At 49.3% G+C, this 11,143-nt stretch overlaps 1 protein-coding gene across 1 annotated transcript; it reads left to right on the forward strand.

The window, feature by feature from the left end:
• Positions 1 to 1,422: 1,422 nt before the first annotated feature.
• LOC116502108 (C-type lectin domain family 6 member A-like) lies at positions 1,423 to 8,724 on the forward strand. Its single transcript, XM_032207848.1, has 6 exons — positions 1,423 to 1,459; positions 2,115 to 2,210; positions 3,281 to 3,373; positions 7,146 to 7,297; positions 7,518 to 7,648; positions 7,917 to 8,724. The coding sequence occupies exons 1-6, from the start codon at positions 1,423 to 1,425 to the stop codon at positions 8,074 to 8,076; spliced, it is 669 nt and encodes a 222-aa protein (XP_032063739.1). The 3' UTR covers positions 8,077 to 8,724.
• Positions 8,725 to 11,143: the final 2,419 nt, after the last annotated feature.

Consider the following 11,143-nt stretch of genomic DNA (forward strand, 5'->3'; position numbering starts at 1 on the left):
TACTAGCAGCTGCTCGTAGAAGGCCTCATTGACTTCCTCCTCCTGATCAGGAGACCTGTAGTAGACCCCTATCACGTTGCCTCCCATACCAAATATTCCTGATACTATTCATGATAATACTATTCATGATAATATTCCCAATACTGATCCGAAATATATGGATCGTGGGTTGCCACTTAACTACGTGTCATTAATGTACTGCTTCAAGACCGATTAGATTTAAGCTGTGCAACATGAGCAGATTTTCCCAGTAACAGTTCCATACCCTCTGCATTTTCCTTCCTGATCAGCCACCCTCAGCACACCTCCCATATACACAGTCAGGCATATTACAGAGCAAGAACAAACAGCACACATTCTCATTTTGGGGCAGGAGTGGTACAATTCATCTTTCTAACCAAGCTTTGTTCTAAAATTTCATTTTAGCATCTCTCACTGTGCTGTGAGCCCCGTAGCAAGTACCTTCTAGTAGTTAATTCCTTCTAGGACAATACCAGCAAGCACGTTTATGGACCGTCTTTCCAATGCAACAGCGCTGTTGGCATGGTCTGAAACTTTTGTGCACATTTCTACACACGGTTTAGTTTTCTCAAGAACTGTGTGCCCTGCCCTTCTGAGCCTTTGATGCTCATGTTGTTAGCTATCCCATTTCTTCCTGAGCACCTACATGCCTGCCTCTTCACAGGGACAAAGCTAACTGATGGGGTGTGGAAGAGCAGTGTCTGCATGCCCTCAGCACTCGGTTCAGAGTGCAGAGAGGCCCAGCAGGGCTTCTTTTTCCTTCGGGATATCCTTAGGGATGCTTACATCCTCCAGAGTTTTCAATCAAGTCACCCCGAGCAGTGCTACAAGCACCATGTGTGCCTCACATAGTGGTGACAGAGTAAAGCTTCGCGATCTGTCACAGGCAGGGATGCTGACATGATCTGGTGATCCCTTCTCATCTCCGGCTCCGTTTCGGCAACTCACGTGCCCTTGTGAGTGTGTTTATTATAATTTAATTTGCTTTGCTAGCAAATACCAACAGCACAGGCATTTTCACACACACTCTCTCTCACCAGGGAAGGATAAAAACACCACTAATGTGTCTTGAGATGCTGCTTGAAAATGTGCAGAAGAAGATGGTCTGAGCAGCAGTGGTTCTGGTTTCCGTCTGTTTTCCTTTGCCTCTGTGAGTTTCTGTGTTGCAACAAGCCTCTTGTGAAATGTCCTGACAGAGAAATGATGAAAATTTGTCATCTCCATGTGCTGTGAGAAATACCCTGGCTATGGCTCTGTCTGCATGTTGGATTCGAGTCCGTGCAGACTGCCCGGCACTGAGGGAGCTGCCCTAGCTCCTCCTCCTGCAGGAGGGCTGTGCTTGTGGCCGTACCGAGAACGTGGACGGACTCTTGGTGGAGAAGTGATGCTGTGGCAGTGATTATGAACCAGCAAGAGAGAGTCGGTCCTGGGAGTACAGGTAACCATAAAGCCTTCCTTTCTGCCCTCCTCTAGGAGAAGGAGAAGGTGGGGGAAAATATGGGGCTGGGATATATAATGGGCATGGTACTTTGGCTGGCTTTGTACCAGGGTACCAGGAGAAAGACCCAGTGCCCATTCTCAGGGTAGAAACCATCTCTTCTGTGTGTCTACCACCACAGACACCAAGCTGGACTGTCAGTCTTTTGAGTAAGTGACTACTCGCTGTTGCGTAAAAGACGCTGGGGGACAGAGCCTAACTAAGAGTTGGGTAGCTGAGAGAAAGAAGCTCCAGAGAGAGGTGAGGAGGAGGGAGGTAGAGAAAGAGCATTCACTGAAAGATGGGGTAAGGGAGGGCAACCAGGAAGGTGTGCAGGTGTGGAAAGAGGCGTGACGGGAGAAGGAAAGTAGTGCAGCTTGGGAAGAGCGCAGGCTTGGCTTGTGATATGAACCAAGAGGGCAGTCCCCGTGTTGCCCTACTCTGCAGGTGTGACCCACTGCCAGTGACAGACAGCACGAGCTGGTTACAGCGCCTGCGGGATCTGCCAGGCCTTGGGACAGGGTTATCAGCAGACTGTCAGGGCACGCAGCCCCTTGGATTATCCTGCCCCCCAACTCTGGGCCGGGGATTTCCACTCTTGCCTTGTGTTTTTCAGCCCCAGCAGAAGGGAGCAGCTGTTCCCGCCTGAGCCCCTGGGTCTTCCTCATTTCTGCCCTTGCCGTCAAAACTGCCCTTATGACCGTTGGCCTCGGTGGGTGCCAGGGTCCCTTTACTTCCCCGGGGAGGAAGGGAACGGGGCCTGCAGTTGCCTGGTGTCAGGTGGAAAAAGAAAACCCCAGCCTCTTTGCCAGCAGGAGACTGCCCTGCACCCAAACAGCCTGTTCTGCTGCCCCTTTCCCACGCTGCCTCTTAGCTGGGGAGCAGCGTCCCTTGCACAGTTAGCAGGTAGTGTCCTGGCAGGGCCTTCCCACAGCTCCTCTCACTTCCCAGCTGCCGAATACAGCCAGTCCTGGGTGAAACCCATCAGTTCCTGCCCTCCCACTGCAACAGGGCCGAGAAGTCTCCTTAGTGCCAGACGACATCTGAGCAGGTTCCCCGAGGGCTGGCTGTTGGCTCTCAGTTCTCCTGGCCGCATTTGTGGTCTCCCTCAGAGCTCCTCGTGACCCTGTTGCAGCCGAAGAGCCAGCATGATCTCCCTGGACATCCTGCTACCAGGGGTGCCCACAGTTTAGCAGAGTGAGGTGTAATTGCACCAAAATGCTCCAGCTGCATCCCACCCACACCGCCTGGAACAAACAGAAGGGAAATATGTTGTGTGTAGTGTCCTGGAGTATCGTTACTGCTCTGCGATAACTCTCCTGTGGTGTTCAACTCTCTTGGGTGAGGCCTCAGCACTCAGCAGTTCTTCCCCTTCTTGGCATGGGTGAAAAGGGTGCTCTAAAGCTGCAGAACACAGGCAGATTAAGAGGAAATGCATATTGATATTCCACCTTTACTAGGATGATCTCACAATTTCTTTGAACTTTTCCTGACCCCATCCTCTAAGGGTGTCTTAGCTGGGCTTTGTCGGCTGGGAAAATGAGTCTTAGCCAGCTGAGGAGAGGGAGGTTCATCTGATCAGTGTTTGCCCAAGGGAGGGAGTGACCCGTAGTGGGGAAAGCTGTCTGCTCTTTTCCTTCAGGATACAATTTTCAGAGCTTGTTGGTGTAACCGAGTCTCTGAGGGAGCTCTCAGCCAGAAGGTGGAGGGCAGGACAGCTTGCCCATGAGTGAAGATGAAAGGATGACAGTAGAGCCTTCCTTCTCTTTCCTCTCTTCCCAGTTGTTCTCTTTCACAGGAGCTGTGGCCAGTGCAAGACTCTGCCCCAGAATGCTCCAGGGTGGCACTGCATCCCCAATGGATCTGCAAGCGAAAGTGAGTGATGCTAAGAGCCTTGGGAGTGACACTAAGCACGTTCCCCACATTTATTCTGGTGTAAGTCAGCCTTTGAGTTTGGGAATGGGATTGTCAGCCAGAGATGGATTGCCCTAGGGAAGGAAGATGGAGACGTGAGGAAAGAAAATGCTGTGTTTTACAGTCTGACATAGGATGCTCTGAAAACATGTCCTGGGCCAGTGGAAGAGGGTGGCTTGCTCCAGTTCTACCTTGTGATCACTCATCCCATACTCTGCCCACATACAGCCCCTCAGCTTCAGTCCAGTTCACAAATCTAGCCAAAAGCACTTCATCCTTTTGTAAGGGATGGCTGAAGCCTGTGCTCTCCAGTGCCAGGGTTTCTGTTTCTACAAATGTAATGGTAAACATTGATCTAATACAGAAGAACACAGGTAAATTAACATTTTTTTTCTACTTCTTCCACTCCCTGGACTCTTCACTCTCTCCATTTGGTGCCAAGAAGGGAATCTGAGACAACTGCTTTGACCCTGATTAGATTTAAACTGTGTGAAATGAGCAGCTTTTCATTTCACAGAATCACAGAATTGTAGGGGTTGGGAGGTATATGAAGAGAGCATTGGGTTCAAACTCCCTGCCAAAGCAGGTTCCTTAGAGCAGATTGCCCAGGTAGGCTCCAGACGTGTCTTGGATATCTCCAGAGAAGTAGACTCCACAACCTCCCTGGGCAGCCTGTTCCAGTGCTCATTTGAGCAGATGAAAATGACAGTTTCTCTGCATTGTCCATGTTGATCAGCCAACATCAGCTCCCCGCCAGTATGCACATAGCCAAGTGTTTTCAGAGCATTGGGTTTTGGTTCCTCTGTGGACTTGCTTTGGACAACAGCCTCCTGGGCCTCTCCTCCCTTCCCTGTTCCTTTCAATTTTTTGGCCCCATATCAGCAGCAGCTGGTTACAGCATTTGGCAGTTGCACCTTAATTGCATAGATTAGCACGTAGAGCCCCTGGAGAGCTCCTGTGTGGGGAACCCAAGAAGACAGTCCCTGTGAGGTCTGGGATTCAGGGCAAGCACCTTCAGCTCTGCTCAGTGTACCAGAGTGTTTTTGTTGGTTGACTAGACTGGAAGGACTTGTTTGGTGGACATGTTCCAAATTGAGCTATATTCTGTGTGTGATAGAAACAGCTTACAGATAGAGGTATATATAACCTGAAAAAAGATAACCTCATGCTTAAGAGAATGTGCCTATGCTTTTCAATCCATCATGCGACTTTCTGCGTGTATGGCAAATTTCTAGGAAAACATGCATGGCTTGTGTAAGAAACTCCCAGTGTTGGCAGTGAGGCTGCCAGACTAGTTTACTGTGTATGTTTGTTACTGTGTATGAGATGAGAGCTAATCACTTGGACAATGCTTTTCTGATGTCAGTGTCCCCAGAGGAGTGCTGCCAGCTACTTCCCATCTCACTTCCTCAGGAACGGTAAGGCAGAAAGTGCCTCTCTCCAAGCGGAGCTTGAATGGGCACGATAAAAAAAAAAAAAAAAAAAAAAAGAAAAAGCTCTTCAAGCAGGGGCCCTGTGATAGCAATCACAGAATCACAGAATCACAGAATTTCTAGGTTGGAAGATACCTCAAGATCATCGAGTCCAACTTCTGACCTAACACTAACAGTCCTCCACTAAACCATATTGCTAAGTTCAACATCTAAATGTCTTTTAAAGACCTCCACGGATGGTGACTCCACCACTTCCCTGGGCAGCCTGTTCAAATGCCTCACAACCCTTTCAGTGAAGAAGTTCTTCCTAACATCCAACCTAAAACTCCCCTGGCGCAACTTAAGCCCATTCCCCCTTGTCCTGTCACCAGATACGTGGGAGAAAAGACCAACCCTCACCTCTCTACAGCCTCCTTTAAGGTATTTGTAGAGAGCGATAAGGTCACCCCTGAGCCTCCTTTTCTCCAGGCTGAACAAGCCCAGCTCCCTCAGCCACTCCTCGTAGGACTTGTTCTCCAGGCCCCTCACCAGCTTCGTTGCCCTGTTGCCCTTCTCTGAACTTGTTCAAGCACCTTGATGTCCTTGTAGTGAGGGGCCCAAAACTGAACACAGTACTCGAGGTGCGGCCTCACCAGAGCTGAGTACAGGGGGACGATCACCTCCCTAGCCCTGCTGGCCACACTGCTTCTTATAAAAGCCAGGATGCTGTTGGCCTTCTTGGCCACCTGAGCACACTGCTGGCTCATATTCAGCCGACTATCAACCATCACTCCCAGGTTCTTCTCTGCCTGGCAGCTTTCCAACCATTCCTCTCCCAGGCTTTAGCTCTGCTTGGGTTTATTGCGCCCTAGGTGCAGGACCTGGCACTTGGCCTTGTTGAACTTCATGCAGTTGACCTCAGCCCATCGGTGCAGCCTATCCAGATCCTCCTGCAGAGCTTTCCTACCCTCGGGCAGATCGACACACGCACCTAGCTTGGTGTCATCTGCGAACTTACTGAGGGTGCACTCGATGCCCTCGTCCAGATCATCGATGAAGATATTAAAGAGGACCGGCCCCAGCACCGAGCCTTGGGGGACACCACTAGTGACTGGCCTCCAACTGGACTTGGCTCCATTCACCACGACTCTTTGGGCCCGGCTATCCAGCCAGTTTCTAATCCAGTGAAGCGTACACCAGTCCAAGCCAAGAGCAGCCAGTTTCTTGAGGAGAATGCTGTGGGAGACGGTGTCAAAAGCCTTGCTGAAGTCAAGGTAGACCACATCCACAGCCTTTCTCTCATCCACCAAGCGCATCACTTTGTCATAGAAGGAGATCAGGTTCTCCAGGCATGACCTGCCTTTCATAAAGCCATGCTGACTGGGCCTGATCGCCTCCTTGCAATCTGTCAGGATGCCAATGGTGCTGTTTGTGGAGCACAAAAGAGAGCATTTACTGCTGTCCAAAAAAGAGGTGCAGTTCAAACCCCTTCCCTGATACTTGGGGTTCTGCACTGAGCTCACTGAGAAGAGGCACAGCGCATCTTGTCCAACACAGGTCTTTCTTCCCCTACAGAGGACAGCTGGACAGAGGACAGCTCATGTTGTTAGCTATCCCATTTCTTCCTCAGCGCCTGCATGCCTGCCTCTTCACAGGGACAAAGCTAACTGATGGGGTGTGGAAGAGCAGTGTCTGCATGCCCACAGCACTCAGTTCAGAGCGCAGAGAGGCCCAGCAGGGCTTCTTTTTCCTTCGGGATATCCTTAGGGATGCTTACATCCTCCAGAGTTTTCAATCAAGTCACCCAGAGCAGTGCTACAAGCACCATGTGTGCCTCACATAGTGGTGACAGAGTAAAGCTTTGCGATCTGTCACAGGCAGGGATGCTGACATGATCTGGTGATCCCTTCTCATCTCTGGCTCCATATCAGCATGTCACATGCAACCCCTTCTCTCTCCTCCAAGCACCATCCTTGTTTCCTCAGTAATTAGTCAGAAACCATGTTGGCAAGTTCCTGTACTCTGGGTTACTGGGCTTGGGCCTTGCATGGGGACTTGCCCAGGCAGAGCCACACATGGGCCTTCCTGTGGTGTTCTGGCTGCTTTTGTAGGCCCTTGTGAGCGTGCTTATTATCCCTTTGCTAGCAAATACCAACAGCACAGGCATTTTCACACACGTACTCTCTCACCAGGGAAGGATAAAAACCACTAATGTGTCTTGTGAAGCTGCTTGAAAATGTGCAGAAGAAGATGGTCTGAGGGCAGTGGTTCTGTTTTCCATCTGTTCTCCTTGTCCAACATAGGCTCTTCTTCCCCTACAGAGGACAGCTGGAAGTGCTGTCCAGAGGGCTGGAGACCCTTTCAAGAAAGCTGCTATTACTTCTCGGGTGATCAGATGTCCTGGGATGAGAGCCAGCAGAACTGCAGTGGGATGGGCTCCCAGCTGGTGGTGATCAATACAGAAGCAGAGCAGGTAAGTGCAGGGCTGAGAGAGGGGCAGAGCAGCCTGGAGCCAGGAGTGCCAGGCCTGGAGGGGCCTCAGAGCCCCTCCTGGCTCCTGCAGTGGAGGGGGGATGTCCTTCCTGCATGCTCTCAGCACTGGCTCCTGTCTGCCACCAGCTCCACCCCACTGGGACTCCAGCCACCGCCCTCTGTTCAATTTTGTTACTCATGTAGATTTATTTTTTTTCTAGGAGTTCCTCTTCAGATCATTGAAAGGACTAGTTACTAACACCTATGAAACAAAATATTATATAGGCCTGTCTGCTCACAAAACTGGGCAATGGCAATGGGTGGATTGGACTCCATATAAGAAAATGGCCACGTGAGTATCCCGAGAGAGTGAGGAAAGTCCTGTAACTCACACCACTTCGTCCCAGAGACCAATACACAGTGTAAGGCAAGGGCTGTGGCATTGAGGGGTGTCTGTCCCTAACTGCCCTGAAAAGTCAGGGAGACACAAGTAGTTTTCTTTGCCTTTCCTGATCTGTCACATTTTTGTTCACTTTTCTTTTGCACAACCGTTTGAGATGACTTCACCCCAACTGTCATGCAGGCCAATGCATTCTCAATAGGGGAACTTTCTTTTACAGGTTCTGGAAACCTGGAGAACCCAATTTGCTCTTTGCAGAAAAATGCGCTGCAATTCATGTCAAGGGAAACACAGACTCCAACACATACAGTAACTGGAACAACATCCTTTGCTCTACAAGATGCTACCGAATTTGTGAATTGGCAGTCAAATTTGTCTGAGGGAGGTGTCCTGGTTTTGGTTGGGATGAAGTTAATTTTCTTCACTGTAGCTGGTATTGTAGTGGAACAAACTTTTCCTTGGAAAAGAAGAGGTATTGTCTAAGTTTATTTAAGGATCCCTATAATCAACAATCATTTATGTAGCACAGGACAAAAAATAATCTATATTCAATGTTTAATCTAGACTCTGTTTGATCAGGGGCAAAATGCTCTTTCTGGAAGGAAGAATGGAAAGGAGGCAACAGAAAGTAGCCTGAAGTTGTCCTTAGGTGATGTGACCACATATGGATAAAAAGGGTTAGGGAAGACCACTGAAGACCACCAAGGGCCCCCAAAGAAAAATGTATGAGCAGAAGGGTCTGAAAAGGTGGCAAGAAGAATGATGACACAGGATTATGGAAGTCATGTAGATTAGCATTAATATGTATTAAATAGAGAGAATATGCATGAATTTACTGTAGCAAAGAAACCAGCAGTGGGCGTGCTTGAGTTATGGAAAATCTATCAAGTACCCAGGCCTGAATAAAAGCAATATCTCTCCTGACTGTGTGAGAATTGACTTATTGAACACCAGGTAAAGGATACACATTTTTGGAATTACAGTATTGTGACACATTTTGGATTCAGGAGGAAAATAATGTTGACAACAAACTGAGTAGTTGCTGAGCAGTGCTTACACAGAGTCAAGGACTCTTCTGTTTCTCATGCTGCCTGGCTAGCAAAGAGGCTGGGGGGTTACAAGATGCTGGGAGAGGACACAACTAGGACAGCTGACCCGAATGGACAAAAGGAATGTTCCATGCCATATAACATCATGCCCAACAATAAAAGCTGGTGCAGTTGGCCAGGAATGGGAGGACTGCCATTGTTCAAGGACTCGCTGGGCATCGGTCAGGTAGGGGTGAGCAATTGTGTTGTGTGTCACTTGGGTTCTCTATCTCTCTCCCTCTCCCTTCCTATCTCTCCCCATCTCTCTTCCTCCCTCCCAATCTCCCTCTTTTCTTTTGTATCCCCCTCACCCTCTCTTGAGCTCTTTCTTACTTTCTTCTGCTTTCTCTTTCTTGCACTTTCATGGAACAGATCCTTCTGGAAGATATGTAAAGGCATATGAAAGACAGGAAGGTGATTAGAGACAACTCATATTGCTTCACCAAGGACACATTGTGCCTGATTAATCTAGTGGTCTTCTATGATGGAGTGACTGTATTGGTGGATAATGATTGATGTAATCTACCTGAACTTCTGTAAGGCCATTGACACAGTTCCACACAACATATAGAATCATAGAATCATAGAATCATAGAATCATAGAATATCCTGAGTTGGAAGGGACCCTTAAGGATCATCAAGTCCAACTCTTGACACCGCACAGGTCTACCCAAAAGTTCAGACCATGTGCCTAAGTTCACAGTCCAATCTCTTCTTAAATTCAGACAGGCTCGGTGCAGTGACCACTTCCCTGGGGAGCCTGTTCCAGTGTGCAACCACCCTCTCTGTGAAGAACCCCCTCCTGACGTCCAGCCTAAATTTCCCCTGCCTCAGCTTAATCCCGTTCCTGCGGGTCCTGTCACTAGTGTTAATGGAGAAAAGGTCTCCTGCCTCTTGACAACCCCTTACGAGGAAGTTGTAGACTGTGATGAGGTCCCCCCTCAGCCTCCTCTTCTCCAGGCTGAACAGGCCCAGTGACCTCAGCCGTTCCTCGTACGTCTTCCCCTCCAGGCCTTTCACCATCTTCGTAGCCCTCCTCTGGACACTTTCCAACAGTTTCATGTCCTTTTTATACTGTGGTGCCCAGAACTGCACACAGTACTCGAGGTGAGGCCGCACCAGCGCAGAGTAGAGCGGGACAATCACCTCCCTTGACCTACTAGCGATGCCATGCTTGATGCACCCCAGGACACGGTTGGCCCTCCTGGCTGCCAGGGCACACTGCTGGCTCATATTCAACTTGCTGTCTACCACGACCCCCAGATCCCTCTCTTCTAGGCTGCTCTCCAGCGTCTCATCGCCCAGTCTGTACGTGCAGCCAGGGTTTCCCCGTCCCAGGTGCAGGACCCGGACATCTTTGTCAATTGAAGAGAGATGGATTTGATGGACTATTCAGGGGATGAGGAGTTGGCAGGATGGTTGCATTCAAAGAGTAGCAATCAGTGACTCAATGTCCAAATGGAAACAGCAAGCTCACAATCCAGGACTTCATGAGAGCAGACTTTGGCCTTTTCAAGGATCTGCTTGGTAGAGTACCATGGGATAAAGCCCTGGAGGGAAGAGAGGCCAAGAAAGCTGGTTAATATTCAAGGATCACCTCCTCCAAGCTCAGGAATGATGCATGCCAATGAAGAGGAGGCCAGGCAAAAACAGCAGAAGGCCTGCATGGATGAACAAGGAGATCTTGGCCAAATTCAGACATAAAAAGGAAGCCTACAGAGAGCTGAAACGAGGACAGATAGCCAGGGAGGATACAATGTCCAAGCAGCCAGGGATAAAGTTAGGAAAGCTAAAGCCCAGATAAAATTGCATGTGGCAAGGACATCAAGGGCAAGAAGGGCTTTTACAATTACCTAGTGACAAAAGGAAGACTAGGGAAAATGTGGGCCCTCTCCTGAAGGAAACAGGAGACTTGGTTAGATGGGACAGTGAAAAGGTCAAGGTACTGAATGCATTCTTTGCCACAGACTTTACCAGCAAAACTGGCCTTCAGGAATCCCAGGTTCCAGAGGCCAGGTTAAATAGCTGGAACAAGGATGATGTATTTTTGTGGGAGGGGATTGGGTCAAGGAATACGTGAACAAACTGGACATTTGCAAGTCCATGGACCATGATGGGATGCACCCATGAGTGCTGAGGGAGCCGGCAGATGTGATTGTGAGGCCACTCTATAATCTTTGCTCAATCATGGCAAGTGGGAGAACTGCCCAAAGACTGGAGAAAGGTAAGTATCATCACTGTGCTCAAAAAGGGCAAGAAGTAGGACCCAGAGAACTACAGGCCAGTCAACCTGACCTCAGTCACTGGGAAGGTGATAGAACAGCTAATCCTGGAAAACATTGCCAGGCACATGAAGTAA

This window comes from Aythya fuligula, chromosome 1 (genome assembly GCF_009819795.1).
Source record: "Aythya fuligula isolate bAytFul2 chromosome 1, bAytFul2.pri, whole genome shotgun sequence".
NCBI lineage: Eukaryota > Metazoa > Chordata > Aves > Anseriformes > Anatidae > Aythya > Aythya fuligula.

Coding starts and splice junctions, on each gene's coding strand:
- LOC116502108 (XM_032207848.1), top strand. CDS start 1,423: ATGAACCAGCAAGAGAGAGTCGGTCCTGGGAGTACAG. Junction 3,374..7,145: donor CAATGGATCTGCAAGCGAAA/GTGAGTGATGCT, acceptor CTTCCCCTACAG/AGGACAGCTGGAAGTGCTGT. Junction 7,649..7,916: donor CCATATAAGAAAATGGCCAC/GTGAGTATCCCG, acceptor TTTCTTTTACAG/GTTCTGGAAACCTGGAGAAC.